This window comes from Hypanus sabinus, chromosome 23 (assembly GCF_030144855.1).
Source record: "Hypanus sabinus isolate sHypSab1 chromosome 23, sHypSab1.hap1, whole genome shotgun sequence".
NCBI classification, from domain to species: Eukaryota; Metazoa; Chordata; class Chondrichthyes; order Myliobatiformes; family Dasyatidae; genus Hypanus; species Hypanus sabinus.
In genome coordinates this window covers 9,192,923-9,219,068 of record NC_082728.1, presented here as the reverse complement: position 1 = coordinate 9,219,068, position 26,146 = coordinate 9,192,923, and the positions used below count along the sequence as shown (strand labels likewise).

General features: G+C 39.9%; 1 protein-coding gene across 2 annotated transcripts in view; it reads left to right on the top strand.

Moving 5' to 3' along the window:
* Positions 1-26,146, top strand: part of LOC132379936 (centrosomal protein of 95 kDa-like) — a 59,165-nt gene that overhangs the window by 6,834 nt on the left and 26,185 nt on the right. The window contains exons 2-13 of one of the 2 annotated variants that reach the window (XM_059948310.1): positions 950-1,078; positions 1,203-1,310; positions 1,763-1,873; positions 4,386-4,503; positions 5,550-5,656; positions 6,620-6,766; positions 9,376-9,659; positions 10,843-10,900; positions 13,208-13,305; positions 15,859-15,983; positions 18,651-18,792; positions 20,564-20,678. In XM_059948310.1, coding sequence (XP_059804293.1) covers positions 950-1,078; positions 1,203-1,310; positions 1,763-1,873; positions 4,386-4,503; positions 5,550-5,656; positions 6,620-6,766; positions 9,376-9,659; positions 10,843-10,900; positions 13,208-13,305; positions 15,859-15,983; positions 18,651-18,792; positions 20,564-20,678 — 1,542 coding nt within the window. Of the gene's footprint in view, positions 1-949; positions 1,079-1,202; positions 1,311-1,762; positions 1,874-4,385; positions 4,504-5,549; positions 5,657-6,619; positions 6,767-9,375; positions 9,660-10,842; positions 10,901-13,207; positions 13,306-15,789; positions 15,984-18,650; positions 18,793-20,563; positions 20,679-26,146 lie in introns of both variants that reach the window. The other variant, XM_059948309.1, reaches the window with a different exon arrangement.

Below are 26,146 nucleotides of genomic sequence, written 5' to 3'. Positions count from 1 at the left end.
TGACATCCCTAGCCTAACCAAGGAATCAATCCAGTGAACCTATGTGGTTTCTCTGTTAGAAGAATGTCTTTATTTGCCAGGATAACCTGACCTGTATATAATATTCGGATTGGTAATACCTGGCTTTGTACCAAATATCCCCCCCCCCCCCCATAAATAATATACAACCTTTGCAGGCCTCTTTATTTACACTGTGCCCTATATTATCACTACGATTTCAGAGTTAATGTGCAACATTTACCAATGTATGCAGATGGTGCCAAGTATATATTCATCTGTTCTGTGTGTGAGATGGAGGAACGGGGCTTATTTTGTGGGTTGTGCTTTGTTGCTTGTTTTGTTCAGTGTTGCTCTGCTGAGCATCCTGGGCATGCTATTTTGCCACTAGAATGTGTGGTGACATTTGCGGGCTGCCCTGGCACATCCATAGGTGTGTTGGTTATTAATACAACCAATGCTTTCACTGTAGGCTTTGTGTACATATGACAAATAAACGTACTCCTGAGAGTAGCCAAATGCTGGGTTATGAGATGAATATTCCAGAAGTAAAAGTTCAGATCTCACCATGGGTGTGTAGAGTTTACAATCATTATATTAAATAATACTGAAATAAAAAATTCAGTGATGATGAAAATGTCAGATCATCACTGCAATGTAACTGATACACTGATATTCTTCATTGAAGAGAATCCACTATCCTTGCTAAGTCTGGCCCTTTTCAATCTCGCCAACGTGAAGTAAGCCAGTAAGTCACTTTATTTCATGGTAATCAAATGTGGGTGATGAGCGTTGTACTAGCCAGTGCAGTTTCATCCAGCATATCCCAATAAATGTTGTGCTCTTGGAGATGACATCTTGTTAATTATATTTCTCTATCTCCAGATATGTTCTCTGTATCACGGTGCAACGTATTGTGTGCTGAATTTGTTCTTTTTCCACCCCTCTTTAGAGTGGATTACTGTTGCCAATGATCTTCTTAGCAAGTGCCACATCAATCGGAGGGTGACAAAGCTCTGTGAGTGTGACGCAAGCGTGTTTGTTGCACTTTATGAAGCTATTCTCGGTGAAAAGGTCCCAGGTGAGTGAGCCATGAATGATGATTAGCATGAAATAAATTTGGATCTGTACTGGAGTAATTTTAGAAGTTTGGCATACTGCACGACATTGAGCAAATCTGTAATTATCCAGTTGCTCTGTTACAGATTACATCGCTACCCCCAAAAGCCAAGAAGATGATGCCCATAATGTACAAGCTGTGATAGATTCATTGGCTTTGGATTACTTGCAAATCAGTTTGTCTCACATAACCGGTCAGTAATAAATGAAGCAACCTTATGTATTGATTTTCAAAGTGAACTTCACAATGCTTCAGTTGAATGCAGAAATGTTCAGGATTTATAACACCAGTGGCAACACTAAAACTATTGTAAGGTTCTGAAGGAATGTTGAGAACTGACATGTTTTCTTGTATATATAGATGTAACAAGGGTGGAGATGCATCTCTACCAAAGGAAGTGCAAGGCACTCCTTCCCTCCGCTAGCTTGCAGGTCACCGTTCGGCAAGGTGTAGCACCTGCTTAGCCAGCTGATCAGGATCGTGTGAACCCATGGGAGTAGGCGGTGGATAGTTGTATGAGCAGCTGATGCACATCTCCTAAAACATGGCACGTAATGAATGATTGGGACGATATAACTTGAGAGTGAAACTGAAAAGTAATCTTTCTACATTAATCTGTTCAATACTTTCCCCTCACTTACCCAGGAGAGAATATTATTCAGAATAACAAAGAAAGTATCCGCAATCTGTTGGAAATATTTGATGGTTTACTGGAATATCTCACAGAACAGATAAGTGAGGAATCCTCGCAGCCTGGTAAGTAATAAACACGAGATTCTACAGATGTTGGAAATCCAGAGCAACACACACGTAAAATGCTGCTAGAACTCAGCTGGTCAGGTAGCATCTAAAGAGAAGGAGTAAAAAGATTCTATAGATTCGGCCTGACCTACTGAGTTCCTCCAGCATTTTGTGTGTGTTGCACTGTAAATATTTTTCTTACATTTAGTAAAAGACAAGCAGGGCAACTTACTTCGGAGTCTGAGTAATCTTGTGGGATGGGGGTATGGGAAAGAAACTCAATTCAGTCATGGCAATCACCTGTTTCCAACATGACTACAAAAGAAACAAAAGTGTGAACTTGACCTACTGATATAAATTTTGAGTGTTTTTCCTCATTTGGAAAGTAACAAATTGTGATCCTGATGTTTTAATGTCTGGTGAAATAGGGCTGCTTATGTTGTTTTGGATCCCTCTTATAAAAGTTGGCACTTACAAATGCTTGTAAATTTCAGAATCAGGTTTAATATTACAGACATGTATAATATTACAGACATACAAAAATTATATTTCCAAACCCGAATGATGGAGAATCTACATGTATTGGAATTTCCACCTACAGCTTTTATGCTTGGTGTTATAGATCATGAGTCTAAGGCATGCCATGCCATTTTTAATAGTTTGGGTTGTATCATTTGGATTCATATGTTGGGCTTAGTTATAGAAGAAAAAAGGGCTGGTGATAGGAAGGAGGTCTGTAACCAGTGGAGTTCCTTAACAATTGGTGCTGGAACTTTTATTGTTTACGATATAAATGAATTGGACAAAACTGTTGGGATGACACAAAACTTGATGGAGTTGTGTTGAGTGAAGAAGTGTCAAAGCATTCAGCAGGGCATAGACCAGTTGAAACTGCGGACAGAGAAATGGTAAACAGAGTTTAATTCTGACAAGTGTAAGGTGTGGCTCTTTAGGATGTCAAATGTAAGAGGAAAGTTTGTGGAAAACGGTGGGGGATTTGAGAGCATTGATATGCAGAGGAATCTTGAGGTGACAGTCCATAGCTCTCTAAAAGTGGCAACACAAGGAGTATGGCACGTTTCCCTTCATTGGTCTGCTTACTGGGTAGAAAAGTTGCAGCTGTTCATTGTAATTAGTTAATCTACTGACATCTTTGGGAATTGGAACTGGTTTATTATTATTGCATGTACTATGATCCATCAAAAAGTTGCAAATTTTGGTTAGGCCACATTTGGAATATTGCATGCAGTTTTGGCTGTCACTTTTACAGGAAGGATGTGTAGGGAATCTTTAGAAAGGATGCAGAAGAGGTTCACTGGATATTGCCTGGACTAGAGAATATTTGCTGTAAGGAGAGATTGGACAGACTAGGATTGTCAGAGGCTGAAGTATGTAAAATTTATGAGTAGCATAGTTCAAATAGTTGGTCTTCATTCCAAGTGGAAATGTCAAATATTAGGGCATCACTTTAAGATGAAAGGGGCAAGATTTAAATGATACTTATGTGACAAGTCTTTTTACACAGCACCTGGAACAGGCTGCTAGGGAAGCTGGTGGTAACAGATACAATAGCAATTGTTAAGAGTCATTTAGACAGACACATGGATAGTCAGGGAATTGTGTGATACAGACTACATGGTGTCAGATGTGCAGTTTAAATTAAGTATCATGGTTGGTACAGACATGGCAGGCTAAAGGGTCTATTACTGTGGTGAGCTGTTCTAGTAGTGCAATCACTCACGTTGAGTATGATGTTCTCTAATGGCAAGGGTTCCCAACCTTTTTTATGCCATGGAGCCTTACTATTAACTGAGAGGTCCATGGACCCCAGGTTGGGAACCCCTGTCCTAAGGGGTTGTCCATTGGTGTGTCCTCGGGTGTCTGTAGAGGTCGATCTGGGATCCACATTCAGGTGCAGTGTGGCCAAGAGTAAATGGTGACTGTAGTTGTTCAGTCCTTCCTTTCACAGCTGCCACTTGGTCTCTGCAGCTCAGTGGAGGTCAATTTCATGCAGTGCAGCTCCCTCTTGAACAGATTTCCTGCAGGTCTATCCATTGAGTGCAATGTCTTCCCCGTTCTTGGATGTAATATTGAATTTCTTTAGGCTGATTTTGATGTTGTCTTTGAAACATTTCCTTTGCCCACTTATGAATACACCATGATGTCCATATTAATATGGAAAAAAATGGAATACTTTCTGAAGGTTTGGCTGAGACTCCTGGGAATAGTTTAGAGCATAAGCACTGGTGTAACCAATAGAATTACATGTTCTTTTTCTATGCTATACATTTTATCATACTTTGCCAGGCAACATTTTGTAATGAGAAGCACTATAGTAGATCAAATGCAATATCAATCCAAATGAAATCTTTTCTGAATAATAGAATATTTTTATTCCCATTTCAACATTCTGTAAACCCATCTTTTGATTGTGTCAATCTAAGATTAAAATTAGCTTTATTGTCATATGTCTATTAAAGTATTCAATGAAAGCAGCATTAATATTATTAATAATATTTTTAAACAGATGATCCTGACCTGCTATCCAGTGAAGCAATATCTGTAATTAGAGGTGTACTTCAGGAGGAACTAGGAGCCTCACATAAAGAAAAGTTACCTGGACCAGGAGACCACTTATCAAAAGAGTTGAGTTCATTTTCTGGATGTATGGAGTTTTTCCTGTAATCAAAGGTGCACTGAATCACTTCCATAAGGCAAGCACCAAGAAACTATGGACACATAATAGATTTAATGGCATTATTTGAAGGGGAGATCGGTGTTCTTTCTATCAGATGTTGCTATATCACCTAGCACCAATCTCAGACATTGGAACATTTTCCTGTGAAAGGATGTCCAAGGTCTGTGGAGGGGAATGTTTTGACTTAATGGCCTAAAAGTAGATCGGTACCTACCATATCACAATATACATTCACTGTATGATGAGTACACAAGGCTTTGTTAACGAAGGATTGGAGATGATTCATGGGGGGAGGAAGTGGCTAATTGGGTTGGCACCATGATTAGGTGGGAAAGTGGTTGGTTGGCAAGGGCTACAAATAATTTAAGTTTAGTAGGCTCTCTCAATATAATAGTTGAGAAAAAAAACTAAATGTCAAATGAACAAAAACTCATACTCTTCATGATGACACAAAAGGTAGCTATTCAGCCCATTGAGGACTATGCTGGCTTTCAAAGGAACAATCATATTATCCTATTTTTCCCCTTGTTCTTTATACCCCTGCAATTTAACCTTTCACACATTAGGATCAATCTCTCCTTTTGATCCTTTGTCCTTGTTAATTCATAGTAATTAGTTCTTTGGGTATTGAAAGTGGTTATTATTATTGCATATACTGAGATACATTGAAAAGTATTAATCTGGGTACCAACCAGGCAAATGATACCACTACTATAGTAATGAATTAATTTTCTAGCGTGTATTTGGTAGAAATTGATGCACATAATAGAAACCCATATAGTCATGGGAAGAACATGCAGACTTCATGTGGAAATAACCCATGGATGATGCTGAATCCAGGTTCAAGGAGGCACTAGCACTAATTGCCTAGTCACTGTGCTGTCTATGGTTAAGCCTGTATGAGGTTGGGAATGTGATCTAGATTGTCCTTTAAACTTAAGATTCATAATTGTTTGCTCTGCTAATAAGAAATATTGTTTGTAACTGGTCTAGCTCATCATCTTCAGTCCCTACGTGGGATGAAGGTGGATCTACATCCACTAATGAACTCATTCGACTTGGTGAATCTGCTTGTACATATAGCCACAGAGTGGATACAGGTAAATATTGTATCATTTTCTCAATAAGAGGCCTGTTGTAATTGTACTCTCTCTCCTGTGTACTTTATATTAGAAACTCCTTTATGAAATGGAACATAGAAAATTACACCACATTATAGGTCCTTCACCCCACGATGTTCTGCCAACTCTAAGGTCAATCTAACCCTTCCCATAAGACATAGGAGCAGAATTAGGCCATTCAGCCCATCAAGTCTGCTCCACTATTCCATCATGGTATTCCCTCCCATTAAGCCCTCCATAATTTTTATCCATGTTCCATGCACTTACCACTGAGTGGTTATATTAAAAAAAACACAACTCCTCTCTCTGACACCTCCCCCTCCCCCAAACTTTCCTCCAATCATCTTAAAACTATGTCCTCTCTTATTAGCCATTTCTGACCTGGGGGTAAAGGTATTGCCTGTTCAGTCAGTCTGTTCTTAACATCTTAAACACCTCTATTAAGTCACTTCTTATCTTCCCTCACTCCAAAGTTCGCTCAACCTGTCCTTGTAAGATGTGCTCTGTAATCCAGACAGATTCCTCGTGAATCTCTGCACTCTCTTTAAAGCTTCCACATCCTTCCTATAATGAGAACCAGAGCTGAACACAGGTGTGTTCTAACCAGAGTTTTGTAGAGCTGCAACACCACCTTGCAGCTGTTGACCTCAATTCCCCAAGTACTGAAGTCCAACACACCATACCTTGCCAACCTATCCAGTTGTGTGGCAATTTTGAGGGATCTATGGGTGTGGATCCCTCTGTTCTTCCACACTGCTAAGAATCAACCCTGTTCTGTGCCTTCGTTTCACCTTCTAAAGTGAATCACTTCACACTTTTCCAGACTGAGCAATTTCTCTATGTTTTTTCCATTTGTTGGAGCCTCAAATATAATTAAAGTTATACAAAGTCTTGTCTTTGGTACTTTCAAAAATAAAATCTGCTTATTATTTTTGTTTTGAGACCTACCTGAAATTCGATGGAGTAGTGGCCAGCAATCAGAAAAACAGTCGAAGCTGGAGACCCGAAGGGAAAATGGGATTTGCTCATTTCCTGCTGGTTCTGTCATTCGACACAATGCTAATCAGGAAGAAATTCTGAAATCAGGAAGTAAGCATCAAAATTATCTTTGTTCGGAAACAAGTATGGTCCTAGGGGTAGTTTGATTATTTTTTTGTTGTTTTTGTTATGGAGCTCCTTTGACTATGTGGAACGTGCTATAATTATTTATGCCCAGGAGATTGTGGAGTTGAATCCCAAGGTTCCAACCATAAAGTTGCCTTAGGACTTTTTCCACCGTACAGACTATTTGTTTTCAATGCAAAATGAAGACCTCTTCTTTGCAAAAGAATGACAGACAGGATGCTGGAGGAACTCGGCAGGTCAGGCAGCATCCATGGAAAGGAATAAAGAGTCGATGTTTTGGGCCGACAGCCTTTCTATGGATGCTGCCTGACCAGCTGAGTTCCTGCAGCCTTTTGTGTCTATTAGTCTGGATTTTCAGCATCTGCAGAATCTCAAGTGTTAGAGTTACAGGTACTGGGCATCTGGAAAACAAAAATGTTGGCATGTTCATGTCAGGCAACATACATGTCCAAGAAAACCAAGTTAAATGTTTTGAGCCACGATCTTTTGTCAAAGCTAGAAAAAACAGTACCATAACCGTTTTCTGTAAGTGGAAACAACACACACAAAATGCTGGTGGAACACAGCAGGCCAGGCAGCATCTATAAGGAGAAGCACTGTCGATGTTTCGGGCCAAGATCCTTCCTGACGAAGGGTTTTGGCCCGAAATGTTGACAATGCTTCTCCTTATAGATGCTGCCTGGCCTGCTGTGTTTCACTAGCATTTTGTGTGTGTTTGAACTTCCAGCATTTGCAGATTTCCTCCTGTTTGTGTAAGTGGATTTGGGTGTGTATAAGCCCCATAATTTTCTAGTTCCAGTGAAGGATCATTTGTCTCTCCACAGATGCTGCTTTGTTTGTTGAGTATTTTTAGCCATTTCTGATTTTATCGTGGATGGAAGTGCTGAATAAACTAAACCTGTTCATCCAGTTTAAATCTAGTCAATTAAGCTCAGACATTGACAATGTATTAGGTACTTCTATTGCAGTGGACTACCAGTATTGAAAGCATTGAGTCATGTTGCACATAAGTTGCTTGTCTCTGTTTTGTTATTAAAATAATGTGTAAATATTTATTTTCTCTTTGATTTAAATCAGCTTATTTAGTATTTTACATCTGTAATGAAGTCATAGCCTCCAGACCTAGCTTATACTTATCAAATCAGAACAAATATCAGTGTAATCATTCAGGAATGTAGCAATAATTCTGTTTTTAAGTAATACTTCAGGTGGTAACTTATCAGGTGGCCATTAAGAGGAAGTTAGGTTTTGTCAATATTTTTTCAGTTTTTTGTATCAAAATAGTCAGGCAATGGCTTCACTCTTAATATAGTACATCTCTAATCATATGATGGGGAAACCATCTGACTTGTCAGACTCGTCCCAGCCAAAAGGATCAATTTAAGATACAGCTGCTTCCTTGTTCTCTGTTCATAATCCCATTGGTTCCAATGTTTGAAATGCTTACCCAATTACAAGAATAGTTTCTACTTTTAACACTGTGAAATGATCTCCAAGATCCCCTAGTTTGGACATATCTGGGCAATCTTGTAGTGGGGTTTTGGGATCCATTGCCAGTAACACTTCCTTCATTTTTCTTATACCTCACTAGGAAAGTTGTGTGTCATCATAAGTAGATAATTATTAATTACCAAACACACACAAAATGCTGGAGGAGCTCAGCAGGTCAGGCAGTATCCAAGGAGAGAAATAAACAGTCAGGGCTGAGACCCTTCATGAGGACTGTGCTAATTACAGTACTGAGTGTTTGCTTCTCTGCCACTGTAAATTACTACAGTACTTAGATGTTTTTAAAAACAATATATTTCTCCCACTACCTGATTTAAATTAACGAATTATACACTTTCTCCTTTTTACTTGCACTGCTTATTCCTCAGCTTTTCGACCATGTTGAGGAGATGATTGGTGTATTCATTCACGACTGTTTCTTTTGAGCCATTATCAACATGCCATTCAGTAATTTGCTGAACTACAAGGGTACAGCAAAAACTGGTAGATGCCCTGACATAGTAAAATCCTAACCAGTGTGTTGGTGAGCTCAGCCGGATGAGCTTGAAACATCTGTTCAATGTTTTTATTGATATTACTGTTGTGAACTTGTATATTTGGGTGAGACCAGGCTGATTGCCAGAGTTTCTCATTGCCAAAACCCTTTTATGAAGACCTGGATTAAAATACTGATGACTGTAGTGAGCCTGGTACAGGGCATGACCTTGGATGTTTAGATTAGAGAGAAACTTGCATCAAGTCAGTATTGGTCATAAAGGTTTGCTTCAGCTTGGGCATTAGATGTAAGATAATTGCCAGATATCAAACAAAAATGAAGATGTTCTTCCTATATGTGATGAAGACATTCTTGATTTCTTGAACTTCACTAGCATTTATACTGCAATTTTTGATAGTGGAAGACTGATTTATAAGGGGCAGGGTGTACTCTGTTGTAGGATTACCTTTTTGCAAATTATGGCATGAAGATCAAAAACAAATCGCCATGCCTCACGATACTACAATAAATTAGATAGCACTGCATCAATATCTTCTTAAGAGGAAAAAAAAACTGTTTTTCCATACAGAAGAGTCTCCAGCTATCTTGCCTCCTGCAACTCATTCCACTGGACCAAACACTAATGCTCTGCAGCTTGGGGAACCTATTCGGCCTGCTATTCCTTTGCAGTCCCCATACCACCCTGCCAAGTACAAGTGTCAAATCCAAGGGGCGAATCTGCTCAGTTCTCAGCCCAGCTCCCATTCCGTGAACACGGTTATGGTCAATCCAGAAGATCGTATTGATTCCCAGAGAGAAAGTCCAATCCTTGCCAAAGGACCAAAAGTGGAATCAGCATCTAAAGGACATAATGTGAGTAGGCTGGTAACATTTAATGTTTTTTAAAAAAAAATCTATGCAAATCATGATATTTGGAACCCATGTTTACAGGGCCTGTATTGATATTCATCTCCCTTGCGTATCTTGAAACATTTGTGCTTCCTTTATAGACATCTGACACCTGAATGTTCAGACCAACTTGTGCACCTATCATAATGGCTCAAATAAAGAATAAATAAGATTAGGATTTAAAATAGAAGCAAAAAACAGCAAATCTCTTGCCATAAAAGCAAGCCTGTAAAATGTTTTCAATTGTTGAAACATTGACATTCTGAGAATGGAAAGGGTAAGAAGTAACAAGCATTGAAGTTAACATGGGTTAGCATCTAACAAAGCTGGGAGCAGTCAGATGTACAACTTGAGTGGATGGTCTTTTACATATACAATAAAGTGCATGTAACCTACAGAAGTAAACAATTATCATATTGGAAATCTGGAAAATTATTTGGTGAATATGGCATCATATTATTGAATGGATGAAAGGTCAACATTTCAGGTCACTGACCTTTCATCAGAATAAAAAAAAAACTCAGAAAGAACTTCAGAATGTGAAGAGTGGAGGAGTAGAGAACAAATGAGAGCCAAATCTCTGATCTTCATAAATGAAGAGATTTGAATGCAAGGATGAAGATAGTAAAATGGGAAAAGTAACCCAGACCCCAGAGATGGTTTCCTCTTTCTCAATGACAAGAATTTAGATATTATCTGTTGTACTTTCACTCCTTTTTTTGCCTATGTATTTCTTTCTTCTAATTCTGGCCCTTTCTGATTTTGCTGAAGTTAGATGAAATAAATGAACCTAAAGAGGTGACAGCAATCCATGTAAACAGGGGAGATAAATTTACAAAGATTATTTTTGTTACAATGTTGTGAACAAGATGAATTCATTGCAGTGTGACTGACTCATTGTCTTTACAATGTGCATGTAGGTGCAATATAAACAGAGTGGTGTTTTAGACTTCTGGGAAATGGAGGAATTTTAGTTAATTGACAGCTTGTAAAGTGGTGGGGTAGCTCTATGGATGAAAATTGAAAAAATGATGCATATTCATTGTTTGCTGCAATTTTTAAAATAATTTCTTTTTTTAATTAAGTCATATTTAGATAACTCTGTTTTTCCTTCAAGTTCTTTATTTCAAATTGCTCCATTCTTAAGGTTCCAGAGAGAAGTGAAAAATGTTCTACAAACAAGTCGCTATCAAGTTTCCCCTTAGGTAAGAATGTTGTTTATTACTTCACCTCCATGGGTTTACAAATGGATTATGTAAAGGGAATTATTCCAGTTTTTACCTCGGCTTTAATTTACAAAGTATTAGGTTTTCTTGTGTGATTTAAACACAAAACTTCAGGTAATACGAATCAGTGATAGGAAAACACTGGAATTTGTGCCTGTCAATCCATGCCTTTGTATAATAAATATGTTAGTGTTCTGGATGTGGACCCTTCACAAAGTCTTCTAAGGGCTCGAGTTGAAAAATATAAATTTGCAGAATGTGAGAATCTGGAATAAAAACAAGTTGTTGGAAATACTCAGCAGGCAGGCAGCGACCTTGGAGTGGGTAACACAGTTCGCATTCCTGATTACTTTTCAACTGATAGTGGATCATCAATAAATATTCATAGCACTTTATGATTCGGCCCCAAATCCATTTTATGTTTGCTTTTGCCTCCTTTCCTCTGACGTCTCTGCAAATTAGTCTTAATTGAGTCTACACCAAGTTTCCTAACTTTATGAAGTATTAACTTTATTACCTTAATTTATGATCCTGGCATTCTTTTTTTCTAAGTTATTTTATTCCAGATCTTTAATAATCCTCATTTTATCTTTACTATTGTTAATAAATATAAAATTATGACCTACATAGTGAGCTACTTGTCACAAGAAACGTCAAAACCCTTCACTTTGAATACCACTATTCTATTAATATTCCAATGGCACCTCATTTGTTCTTCTCTAATGGGAAAAAATCTATCTTCTAATATATTTCAACATAACTGATTTCCTTCCTGGTGAGCCCCTGTACTGCCGTGAGACTTTTGTCATTTTCTAATGGGCAGTATTTAGAACTTCATGCAGTACTCCAGGTCTTGCCAAAATATGATTTTTGTTGCTGTTGCTATATTGTTTCTGTTACGTACCCCGTAACTGGGTAACTTACCAGAAAAGATAGAGAGGTCTGTTGAAGTCTGATGGTACTATTTTAACAGTATTTATTGGTAAAAATACACAAAAATAATATCAATGCAAACATACAGATACTATACGTCGTCAATACTAGATCTAAATGTGCGGGTATAATAATAATCAATAAGAAATAGCTCTATCGTTGTCTAGGGGATAATGTATTGTCCGATGGAAATATAAAAGTCACTCAAGTTCATTCAGGCTGCAGCTTTTGGTTGGAGAGAGAGACGGATTTTTAGAACTTACCAGTTTTTCCTTTTTATGATGTCGATCCTTCGAAATGTCGTTGGTGGTGGTTTCTCCTTTTAGCTAAAGCCGTTCTTCCATGATAAGGCCCACCAATTCCGAGGCAAATGGAAAAGAACGCACGCGGGCCCCCAACCAGCTGTCGCTATTAAACGCCGTCACGGGATTTCTAGCGTTTCTCCTGGTGCATCTAAAGGGGTCGTTCCCCAGACCCTCTTTTATCCTTACTCACGGGGTCTCAGATGTCAATCAGGTTGGGATGATGCAATCCCTCAACCAGACCACTCTGTTCATTTCCTGAGGGCTTCAATGAATAGTACAGTACTCAATACACAATTCTGTCTCCAAGAGACAATGGCCGTTATCCGTGGCTTTGTCTTTTGGAGGCCCAGGACACATTCCAAACCTTGAGGATTCTGCGAGTCTCTCTCTCATTTCCTGGGTCCCAGACCAGAATTAATAGCGATCTTGCGTTTCTCAAAAAGGAGGGGCCTACTTTGTACCCTTCAGCCCCTCAGAGTTGTGGCACATTCATAACATTTCTAATGTACCTATTTGTAAAGTCAGGTTGTCCACATGCTTTCGTAATTCCATCTTTGAAGATCAGTTCATGGGTGGTCACAGTAGCCTTCCTTCTGACTTCAGTTTTTGTGTGAAAATGTTTAACAGAGTGGGGATAGGTTACTGGCATAGTGTTTTGATTAACATCTACAATTCTTGTATGCTTCAACAGAACCAAAAATAATTGGAAAGAATTCAGCACTTTTTTTTTCCAGGCTTTTGCATTGGACTACTTAAGCAGCTAGTGGTGATTATTTACTCCCACAGCTTCATGATCTAGTCCTTCACTTATGAGCTTATGCTCCCAGAAACAATCTATGTATGTTCCAAAGATAATCATGTTTAATAGGTTTCCTTCCTTATTCTGGGATCTAGATGTATCTGTTTTGGCTGGTAATATACAACCAGAGTGTGGAATAGTGCTGTGGGATAGTCTGAAGTAATGCAGAGTTACATTTAATATATATTTTGAACTCCTTTTTGGAAAAAGCACATTTTGTATAAAAGTTTATTAACTTTTTTTTGTTAGGTTCCTTAAAGGAAAGTGCACTACAGGAGTTGCAAGCTGCAGGAGAGGTTTCAAAGAGGAGCTCTGAGTTGCAGCACGTGACAGGAACTAATGCAGCAGTTAGTATTGCATCATCTTGCATTTCAGAGCCTTTAATTTTTTTTGTATAATGTTATTAAATATGTTTGTGAATTTGCAACACATGCATGGTATCCTTGACTCCGATTTAGAAGCTTGAATTAATTTAGTACGACTTTTATGATAGAAAGCAAATCTGAGAAGGTAAGTACAACTCACTGAAGCATTCCTTTTTTTAAGAGTACTATGTTCTTGAATGAACTCTGGACTCCTGTACTGTCGTAGTGAGGCCCAACATAAGTTGAAGGAACAGCACTTCATTTTATGTTTGGGCACACTACAGCCTCTGGAGTCAATATTAAACTCTGCAACTTTGAGTAATTTGATTCATCAGTCATCCATCTGTAATATTAGCTCATCCTTTTTCCTCTTCCCCCTACTGGGAATGGACGACATGCACAGCTTCACTTACTGTGCTTGTCCTCCTGCTCTGTACTTCACATTCTTTTGTCCATGTTCTCACCCTCTAACTGCTTCCATGACACTTTGACCAAATAACCTTTTTTATATCTCATCCCCATGATCACCACAGTTTCACCCTCTCTGGGACATCTCTTGCTCTACCTATAGGCTTTCTTAGTCATGGAACCATAGAGTACCACAGCACAGAAACAGGCCCTTTGGCCCATCTAGTCCATGCTGAACTATTCAGCTGCCTAATCCCACTGACCTGCACCTGGACCATAGCCCTCCATACCCTTCCTATCTATGTACCAATACAAATTTCTCTTAAATGTTGAAATTGAACCCACATCCACTGTCAGCTCATTCCACACCCTCACCAACCTCTGAGTGAAGAAGTCCCCCCACCACTCATGTTCCCCTTAAACATTTCTTCTTTATCCTTGACTCGTGACCTCTAGTTCTATTCTCACCAAACCTCCGTGTTTGTTTTTACCCTAATCTGTACCTCCTCATAGTGTCCTTTTTACGCCTCCAACCCGAAACGTAAACTATATTTCTTCCTACAAGTGCAGTCTGACCTGCTGAGTCTTACTTTGATATATTATCATTTTGGTGTTTGTTTCTGTGTCCTCATCTTGAAGAAACAACAAAGTTGGAAAATTAAGTTGAATAAGTAGGATTGATGTTTGAGCTACAAGTAGACAAAGGTTCAAGCCAGGGCAGTGGAATTAGTGAAAGGAATTTTCTTTTTGGGGAAGGAACTGGATAAGCAAGATCCCACATGTGTAAATGTTCAATGATGTTGAATTGTAGCATGTCAAGATTCACACTGCAGTAAAAGGGCTTCTAAATGGAGTGAGGGACTAGGGAGAGAAGATTTTATGAATTTTAAGAGATTACTCTATGTTTAAAGGAGCTTGGAGTATTGGATGTCAGAAGCAAAAAAAATGTAATCTTTCGTAATTGACCTGCGTGGATTTGGTGTTCACAAAGTGATTGGTCTGCGTGGGAGAGACTTCCATTACATGTTTAATTCTCCATTCCACACCCATTTTCTCTGCTTTTTACTATTTCAAACACTGAGCTATACCAGCTCCTGTTTTCAGTTAGGCATTCTGAATCCACCATACTTCTGGACAGTGGCTGTCAGTAATGTTTCCAATATACCAGTTAAAGTCTACAAGAGATCCATGTTTCTTGTTCTATTATTATTATTATTATTATTTGTTTCTGATTTCTGTCATATCAGACATTTACTTCCTCTCTGCTTGTTTAAACAGTGAACCATCCCCAGCTTAAATGACACAAATGATAGAGATATTTGGCAGGTCAGGCAGCATCTACAAAGAGAGAACATATCCAGATGATCTTTCATCAGAGAGATGGCAAGAACGATTGGAGTATCTGCAATAGCATGGATTATCAATGATTATCAAGGTGACACATATACTGCTGCTGTCCAAGGGCGTGATGAATGCTTGTTGGTTAATGCTGGTGTGCATATCATCAGTAGCATTTAGACAGGTACATGGACAGTAGGGAGTAGAGGGTATTAGATCATGTATAGATGGAACTAGTTGAATTTGGCATCATCATTGGCATAAACATTTTTGGGGTTCTGTGCCTGTTGTGTGCAATTTCTAGTTCAGCACCACCTGCCTGAAACTTGACAATGAGTTGAAGAGCTCTGACCTAGCTACATTCCCTCAGTTGAAAGCTATTCAATGTGTGTTAAAATCCAGGAAGCGTAGCAGTTAGCATAATGAAATTACAGCACCAGCAACCCTGGTTCAATTTCCACTGTTGTCTGTAAGGAGCTTGCACGTTCCCCCTGTGACTATGTGGGTTTCCTCCGGGTGCTCTTGTTTCCTCCCACCTTCCAAAGACATACAGGTTAGCAGGTTAATTGGTCACATGGGTGTAACTGGGTGGTGTGGGCTTGTTGGGCAGGAAAGGCCAGTTACTCTAAGAGCTGTATCTCTAAATAAAAATAAATAAATAAACAATAGACCAGCAAAAATACCGTATGCTATTCAGAGATACCTTTGTATGTGTTGCAGAATTCTGTCAGTGTTCAGAAGCGAGTTGCATTCCAAACACAACCAGATATCAGAATGTTAACTTTGCAGAGTAAAACTGATCAATGGGATCAGCTGTTGGAGGAAGAAGAAGAGGTGACAAACCAATGGGAGGATTTGGCAGCACGAGGCTCCAGCCGGAATGACATTAGCAAAGAAGAAAATTCCTTTTCAATGTATGTTGATTAGTTACAGTATTTTAAAACATTGAACGGTACAGCATGATGTTGTGCTTACCTTTTAACCTACTCCAACGTCAATTTAACCCTTCCCTCCTACATAGCTTTCCATTTTTATATAATTCATGTGCCTATTTAAGTTTCTTAAAATGTTCCTAATGTATCTGCGTCTACCATCACCTCTGGCAGAGTGTTGCATGTACTCACCATTCTGAGTTAATTAAAATAAAACTTCTTTTTACCAACATCTCCCCTTGCTTTCCTCCAATCACCTTAAAATTATGCCCCCTGGTTTTACCTATTTTTTTTTTAGAATGTACTGCAGAATATCTGGTAACATTAAAAAAAAATACTTACCCTTGACATAACCTCAAACCTATAAATGTACTTGAGGATTCATTGATGTGTGGTCATAGTTGTAATACAAGAAAACAGGAGTCAATTTACATCCAGTGTCCTTCATACAATAATTCGTACTTGATCTGTTTTGGCAAAGTTCATTAAGGAGGACTTATTGGTCAGGCTGCCTGGAGAACTCACTTGGGTTTCAAAAGATAGTCTAATAAGGTCATTGTTATTATGAGAGAGAGTAGATGGCAAACGGATTACTGTATGACATAGAGCCTACGAGATCCTTATTTCCAACCTGCCTAGAAGCTTTGACATTATCAGACTGATCATTTTGGCTTTCTTCTATGTGCATGCTAGACTCCAAGCTAATTGTTTAAAATACAAGGGTTATTTTATGAACTCTGACCAGTTTTTGCATATAAATGTATAGCACATCTTGTAGAGATCTACCAATTGCAGCACTTGTAATTACTGCATTTTTGGTGCTGGTTGGAATCATCAAGACAATTCTAGACCATTGTGGCTCCATTTTTAAATGCTTCAATGGCAATGAAGCATTTTTAAATGCTTCAATGGTAGCTTGTTCTTTGTCTCAAGTCTTCATCTGAAACTTATAATTAATAAATCACATGTTCTCTGAAGTTACTGCCGGGTAACTTGCCCCAGTAAAAAATAGTAAGTGTAGGAAGATCAGTTTGCTTACAACTAGTCAGAATAATTTCTAGAAGGTCATGGGCCAAGGCTGAGAGAGGGCTTTCAACCTGATTAGAATAGAATTTCTGGAAGTGCAGACTTTTCAGTGGTTTTATCTCAAATGTGGTCATAGAACCATAGGGCGGGCAGTAGTGTAGAGGTTTGTGTAGTGCCAGCAACCCAGATTCCATTCTGCTGCTGTCTGTAAGGAGTTTGGACATTTTCCCCATGACCATATGGGTTTCCTCCAGGTGCCACATTCCAAAGACATACGGGTAGGGATGCTGTGTTGATGGTGACACTTGCAGGATCCCCCCAGCACAATCCTCGGGTGTGTCATTTGTTGACGCAAACAACGCATTTCACTGTATGTTTCAATTGTACATGTGACAAATTATCTTTACCCAAAACAAATGAACACATTTGGGAAATGGGAGATGTATTGTTTAAAAATCTAAATTAAACTTTAACTATTTAAAGAAAAGTATTAAAATTGTTTTTTTCAAATAAAGTCATACTGTTTGAGTCTCCAGGGTTCATAAAGACTCTAAGAATAATAAGCAGTTTCTGCCATTGAACAGAACATTATGGGTCATTATTTTTAGCATTATAAGTAAGGAGGTTATTTGCTGCTTGTTTGCTGGCAAAATTAACAAAAGCTATGCTGTTAGTAAATTATAGTTTTTGTGGCTACAAACTTAATAGATATTTTTAGACAAGTATTTGTGGCTTAAATAAAACTGGTTTTATACTGGCACCTCTTCAAAATGATTTGGGTTGTCAGACCAGTTCTCTCTAAAGTAAAATGATGCATCTGTAGATTAGTGTCTTGTCTGATGCTGGTAGTGTAACTTTTCCTTGGGACTGCACTGGGTACCAGCCAGGATTTTGCTATGAAGTGAGGTTTGAACACCCATTCTTCTGACCAGGGTGAAAAGATTAATCACTAAACCATGGTGGACACTAGATTATGCCATACATCAGCTCCTTCTTATCAGTGTTCAATAACTGCAAATTGGTTAGGAAATAAACATTTGGTATTGTGAATTGTACCACCTCTATCATACCATCTTTCTTCTCTAAAGCAACTCTGGTGAGGATTGTAGATACTAAACCTGACTCCTTTGGATACTTCTGAAAGCAGTAGGAGACATTGAGTTTATTTTAACATGATCTTCTGTTGCGTGTGTATAGTGGAAAACCTCCCTTTTCAAATTTGGCCACCTGTTTGAAGATTAGTAGGTTAATTGTCCATATGAGTAATTAAACCCAATTATGGGCAGCATGGGCTTGTTGAGTCAGAAGGCCCTGTTATGGTGCTGTAGTTCTAAATAAAATACACGTGGATGATTGGACAGAATGCTTTCGCTTCAGCTGGCCTTGAATTAAAACATTTGAAAAACTATCCTCTGCATCCAATGTGCATTTGATTCTAAATTGTAAAATTAAAACAATGCAAATATTCCAGACTTAGTAGAAGCTTCTCCTCAAAAGATGACAGATGCTTAGTGGCAGAGTTGTATTTTAAATCTGCTATTTTGTTTAAATTGCAGCAAAATTATTTAAAATGCTATTGTCCACGTTTAAGACAAAATGTTTAACTATTTCTATCTTCTGTAGAAACCATAAGGATCAAAATGATCCAAGTGTTTCATTTCAAGATGAACCTCTTTCTCACCGAAGAGCCAAGAATATTCTCGCAGAAGAGGAGCTGCACGAAATGTCTGAGAACCTATCCCAGAAACTGCATCAACTTGACCTGGTAGGGTTTCTATTCAAAAGGTTGTGCGTGGGAGGTATGGCACTTCCTACAATAGTAACTAAGCAGATAATATACATACAGTAAATTTTGGATGTTTGGAAAAGTATTGAGCCTCTTATCAAGTTCTGACCCTTTTGAGATTAGTATGTTCAGTTGTATGGGAAATGTGGGAACACTAAATAAGAAATAGAGAAAAACTGTGGCTGCTTTTATAGCTAAAGGAAACCCTTTCACACTGGTATTAGAGACAAATGACGCAGGCCTTCAGAAGTTTCTCCAGGTCAGTTTTTTTGAGAAACTGAATAATTTTTTGACTCAAAATCAGACTTGTAGGATCACTGAATTTGTAAATCTGCAAGGAAAATGAGCCAAGTCTTAACAAATTGTTGGTTAGGCTCCATACCTAGAGCAATACTTGAAGAAAATAGTTCAGGCAACACCAAGGAGCTTTATTAAAGTTTTAGGTACCAAAAGATGTATTGTGGGACCAGAGACAATGGGAATTTATCCAAAATGACCAGGTAAGATCATGTATGTTGAAGGTCTCTAATGTCTGGTAATTTCTCCATTCTGGGTCTCCTCTTACCCTTTTGCTTCATCTGCCCATAACTTCCCATGGCTCTTTGCTACCTTATTGAATTGAGGCCTAAGTAATCGCTGATGCTTTAATTCCTAGGCCAGCTTCTTTGTGAGATGTAGAAGAGTCTTTGTTGAAGTACTGCTATTCTAAAAAGGTCTAATATAAATGGGGGGGGGGCAGAAAACACACTTGACTATTATCTAAATTTATTTATTTCAGCCATTCCAGTTTTGATCAGGGCCCACCAGTTGTAATGAACAGTCATAACCTGAAACATTAGCTCTTCCTCTCTGCCTAAATGCTGCCTGGTCTGATGTGTACTTCCAGCATTTTGTTGTTTATGTTTCCAACACCAGAATGTTTTTTTTTCTACATGTTTATCTTGCAGTTACAGCTTTTTAAAAATTATTATTTGTCTCCTCCCATTTTCATTCATTTCCCTCTAACTATACCTCTTCAGACAGACCATTTGTGATTTTGCAGGCCTTCAGCATCTCTGTCTGCTGGCACTGATGTTGGAATGAAGAACAGTAGAGCATAGTAAAGGGCTTTCAGCCCACGATGTTGTACCAACCCATTAGCTTACTCCAAGATCAACCTAACTCTTCCCTCCTACATAGTCCTACCTTTTCTGTATCATTCTTGTGTCTATCTAAGATTCTCTTAAATGTCCCTAATGTATCTGCTGTATCTGCTACCCCTGGCAGTGTTCCACACACTCGCCACTCTGAGTATATTTCAGAAAACCTACTTGCCTACCTCTGATATTTCCAACCCCCCACCATACCTTTCTGCAAACTTGTGCCCCTTCGTATTAGCTATTTCAGTCTTGGCTGTCCACTCTATGCCTCATCTTGCACACCTCTATCAAGTCTCGTCTCATCCTTGTCTCCAAAGAGACAAGCGCCAGCTCCCCAAACATTTCCTCATAAGACACACTCTATCATTGTTTCCCTTGATCTCCACCTATCATGGACTCCATCTTCTCTCCAGCCTTCCCTCTTCTCTGCAACTTTGAACCAGTTTGATTTCTAACTTATGTAAAGTCATTATCTAATTTCTCTCAGATTGCATGGTGCTGCTTGATTGCTGAGTATTTCCAGAATGAGTTTGTTTTTCTTCAGCTTTCTAGCATCTGCTGCATTTTTCTCCTTGACTGCTAACAGTCTGACTAGTCTCGTTTGCCAACAGATGCTGAAACGCGCACTGAATGACAAATGTGAAGTTCATGATTTTAAAGAAGAAGATAAACTATCACAGCACAGTGACAGCATCACAGAATATCGAAGGATTCATCGTTTGCCAGGTTTTAATGCACTTTTCACTGGATAACCTCTGGTCTGTTGAGCAGCATCTCATAAAAATGTTGGAAGGTCCAAGCTGGCAGAACTGAGAGCCCTGAAACTAGCTTGGTTATAGAGATGTTAAAGCAGAGGCAAGGGATATTCAAGCTCCATTCCACTTAACATGGTCTGAAGAGCCAGATGGTAATTTCCGCTCCTACAAGCTTCAGATTCACCCAGTACTTTTTGCTTATGTGCTTGTTCAGCTTATCCTCAAAAACTTCCCTGCTGAAGGCTCTGGGTCCGTACTTGCTGGAGTTTAGAAGAATGAGGAAGGATCTCATTGAAACCTATTGAATATTGATGGGCCTAGATAGAGTGGATGAAGAGAGAATATTTTCTTCAGCGGGGGAGTTTAGGAACAAAAGGCACAGCCTCAGAATACAAGGACATCTCTTTAGAAGTCTAGCCTGAATATTTCTATCATTTTCCCATTAGATGAAAATGAAATTCTTTATTCAGAGGTTGACGAATCTGTGGAATTCATTGCTATGGATAGCTGTGGAGTATTTTATAGTAAAGGTTGATAGGTTCTTGATTAGTAAGGGCATCAAAGGTTAAGGGGTGAGGCCAGAGATTGGGGTTGAGAGGGATAATAAATCGGCTATGATGGAATGGTGGAGGAAACTTGATAGGCTGAATGGCCTAATTCTGTTCCTATGTCTTTTAGACTTATTTCTTTCATCCACTTCTAGTGGTAGTTTCCCTCACTTCCCAAGTGTCAGGGTAAAGACATTCCTTCTGCATTCTCAATTTTGGCTCTAGTTTTGATCTCCTTCAGTGTTAACTTCGTCCTTGCGTCAACCTTGTTATTCTCCTCTGTGTTCTGCATTCTGAGGTTCTCCAGTTTCTTTTGGACCCTTCTGGCTAATGAGCCAATGCTGCCCAATTATACCCATGTGAGCCACTAACCGTACCAACCTATGCGTCTCAGGAAACTGGAGCTCACAGAGGAACCCCATGTGGTCATGGGGAGAACATACAAACTCCTTACAAACAGCAGCAGAAACTGAATCCTGGTCAGGTTACTGGGGCTGTATTTCCTTCATAGTTTAGGATTTTCACTGGTGTCTCCAAATTGAATCTCATTAGTTCATTTCAGCATGTTTAATTTAAATGTGGAATATTAATAACTATCAAAGGCTCAGTGTATTACCTTATGTTTCTTCCTCCCCTTCCCCCACCTGCTAGCACTGACTCCTCATCTTTTTTTTCTCTCCGGTGTCTCAACCTGTAATGTCAACTATACTCTTTTTTTTACCCCAAGGGGCTGCCTGGCCTGCTGTGTTTCTCCACCATTTTGTGTGTGTTGCTTGGATTTCTAGCATCTGCAGATTCTGGTATCAACTTGCTCTTGGCAAACAGCCTCAATCTCTGAGGATCTCTGCTAGGAGCATCCCAGTACCGTAGAATTACTGTGCAGTGACGTCTGCAGATTTATTCACTTGCCAGGATGTGGTTGTCTCCGGCAGAGCCAGTGTACTTTAGTCACTCTAAGCTGACCTGGAGAGATGATGGTGGTGCAGCGCCACCTTGAGGCATGGCAGTCTTTTTACTCGAGATGTTCTTGTAGCACTGGAGGAGAGTTAGTTCTAGAATTTAGGTCCAGTGACAACTTGAATCTGTTTATTATTGTCAGATGTATCAAGAGACAGTGAAAAATGTATTTCAGAGAATGTGTAGGTAAACAATAGGACACAGAAAATGCTGGAGAAGCTCAGCAGGTCATGCAGCATCTGATTGGAATAAACAGTCAGTGTTTCAGCTGAGACCTGCCTTGTTGAAGGCTCTTGGCCTGAAATCTCAACTGTTTATTCCTCTCTATTGATGCTGCCTGACTTGCCGAGTTCTTCCAGCTCAAGATTTCCAACATCTGCAGACACTCTTGTGGTCAGGTAAACAATCATAATGAATCATAATGATGTAACTCATGAGGTCAGAAGTCCAACTTACTAGGTAACTATTTAATAGTCTAATGTCAGCTGGGTACGAACTGTCCTTGAGCCTAGTTGTACGCATTTCCAGGTTTCTGCCCAGGGCTGAAAAGGAAGAAGAGAGAATGTCTGGGGTGGGTTGGGTCTTTGTCTATACTTCTCACTGCATCAGTAAGGCAACCAGCATAATTAGAGCCTGTAGAAGGGAGGCTGCTTTCCACAATGTGCTGAGCTGTGTCCACAACTCTCTGCGGTTCCTGGTCACTGTCCCGCACTTTTCCTACACTACATCGACGACTGCATTGGTGCTGCTTCCTGCACCCATGCTGAATTCGTTGATTTCATCCACTTTGCCTCCAACTTCCACCCAGCCCTCAAATTCACCTGGTCCATTTCTGACACTTCACTTTCTCAACACTGTCTCTATCTCCAGAGAAGCTTATCCACCGATGTCTATTATAAACCTGGACCATACCTCATCCCACCCTGCTACTTGTAAAAACACCATCCCCTTCTCTCAATTCCTCTGTCTCTTCCATTTCACGCACATCTGCTTTTACCCATCCTCCCATCACGCTGCCAGTGATAGGGTTCCTCTTGTCCTCACCTGTCATCCTACTAGACTCCGTGTCCAGCACATAATTCTCCGAAACTTCTGCAACCTCCAACTGGATCCCACTACCAAACACATTTTCCCTCCCCAGTCCCCCCACTTCCTGCTTTCCACAGGGATTGCTCCCTACGCGACTCCCTTGTCCATTCATTCCTCCCCACTGATCTCCCTCCTGGCACTTGCCCTTGCAAGCAGAACAAGTACTTCACCTGCCCCTACACCTCTTCCCTCATTACCATTCAGGGCCCCAAACTGTCCTTCCAGGTGAGGCGACACTTCGTCTGTGAGTCTGTTGGGCTCATCTACTGTGTTCTGTGCACCCGGTGTGGCTTCTTGTATATCGGTTGAGACCCAACGTAGATTGGGAGATAGCTTTGCTGAGCATCTACGGTCTGTCTGCCAGAACAAATGGGATCTCCCAATGGCCACCCATTTTAATTCCACTTCCCATTCCCATTCCAATATGGCCTCCTCCACTGCTGGGGTAAGGCCAAACATAGGTTGGAGCAACAACACATTGTATTCAGTTTGGGTAGCCTCCAACCGGATGGCATGAACGTTAATTGCTCAAGCTTCCAGTAATGCCTCAACTCCCCCTTCACTATTTCCCATCCCCTTGTCCCTCTCTCATGTTATCTCCTTGCCCATCCATTGCCTCCCTCTGGTGTTTCTCCTTCCATGGCCTTCTGTCTCGTTCACCAATCAACTTCCCAGCTCTTTGCTTCATCCCTCCCCTTCCAAGATTCACCCTTTGCTTGGTGTTTCTCTCTCTCCACCCCCCCCACCTTTCATATCTACTCCTTAGCTTTTTTTCTCCAGTCCTGCCCAAAACATTAACTGGTCTTTTTTTCCATAGATGCTGCCTGGCCTGCTGAGTTCCTCCAGCATCTTGTGTGTGTTGCTCAGATTTCAAGCATCTGCAGACTTTCTCTTGTTTGTCGCTGCAGTTCCTTGTGGTCATGTGTAGAATTGTTGCCGTACCAAGCTGGGATACATCCAGATAGGATGGTTTTTTTTTAGTTCATCAATAAAAATTAACAGTAATTTACTTCCAAGTCATATGAGCTGGGACTTCACAGAATGGTTATGGTCTGTTTTGAATACTACCATTGCTTCTTCTTTTACCACACCTGGCATTGCATTCCATAGTTGACCTATTGTTGTATGTTACTCTTGAGGTTAGTAAGTTCTCTGAGCTACTTGCATGGTCTTTGCTGTCCTTGTCCTTCCTGGTGGTCGATGTCACAGGTGCTCTTGGAGAAGCTAAGGCAAATAACCACGGTCCATTTGTAAATAGTGTTTACTGCAGCTATGGTAAACCCCAGCTCCTTGCAGTTGATCTTCGTTCTTCATTGGTACACTGAGACAGCTCTTGCAGTCCTGGAGTAGGTAGAGTTGAACAGCTCATTCCTTCTGTTACAGGTTTTCCTTTGAATCTTTTGAGTAAGGATCCCCAGGGTGCTGGATGTTATAATGATTGAGGTCTATTTCTGTCTATTATGGTGTGAGGTGGAATGGATTTTGTAACTGATGGTGTTACCATGTGTTTCAACTTGGGCAGTAGGAATTACAGATCTGAGAGGTATTCCTGAACAAGCCTTAAGCAAGTTGCTGAGTGCAGGGTGTACACAGGACACACTAGTCCTAAAGGTTTAAAGATTAACAGTATTTGTCACATGTACATCAAAGTACATGTTCATTTATTTGTCACAGTCCAAGGATGTGCTGGGGGCAGCCCACAACTGTCTCCATGCTTCTGGTATCAACATAGTGTGCTCACAACTCATTGATTCTAACTTGTACATCTTTGGGATGTAGGAGGAAATCCATATGGGAGAACATACAAACTCAGTGGCAGGAATTGAACCCCATTCACTGTTCACTTTTACCGTGTCTGTGCGGTGGCAAATGGGTTCAATTTCTGCAACTGTCTGTAAGAGTCTGTACATTCTCCCTGTGATGGTGTGGGCTTTCTATGGCTGCTCCAGTTTCCTCCCACAATCCAAAGGCATGCAGATTAAGGCTAGTATACAAGCAACATATTTAATTGTTTCAATGTACATGTGACAAATAAAACTAATCTTTAGAAAAATCTTGTTTCAATAACATGCTTTTGGGGTGTACCATGACCACCTGCCTCCAGACATCATCACAGCTTTTGATTTTCCCTTGATATCAGGGCAACATTTCCTCCAAGTATGGTCATACTGAAGGCAGAGTGTCTTCAGTAGTTCAATTAAATATTGGAGAATGTATACAGTATACAACTTGAAATCCTTACTCTTCACAGACATCCACAAAACCCCAAAGAATGAACGTTAGAATCCCAAAGACACCCTCCTTGCCCACCCAATGCACAACCAGCAGCAAAAGCATCGACCCTGTCCCACCACTTGCTCCAGGAAAAGTGTCAACCCACACCACTCACACTCACCATGCAAGCAGTCTTGAAGGGAAGCAATCCAATGCTTGGAGTCATACTGAACACAGAAGATGTCAAAGGTCAGTCATCCCAGGGCACTGACCTAAGCCCAACCATCTCACCTACCTCAAAGATTCAGATTTGGATTTATTCAGAATGAGATTTATTTATCAAATACATTGAAATTTACAGTGAAATGCATTGCTTTTATTTTGCCAACTAATATACCCAAGGACGTGCTGGAGGCACACATTCCGGTACCAGCATAGCATGCCCACAATGTTCAGCAGAACAACACAAGCAACAAGAACAACAGAGTAAGACATGATAACAACAGCAAAACAAACCCCTTTCTCACCCACCCATAGATGCTGCCTGACCTGCTAAGTTCCTCCTGCATTTTGGGTGTGTTGCTCTAGATTTCCAGCATCTGCAGGATATCTTGTGTTTATGATATCTAAT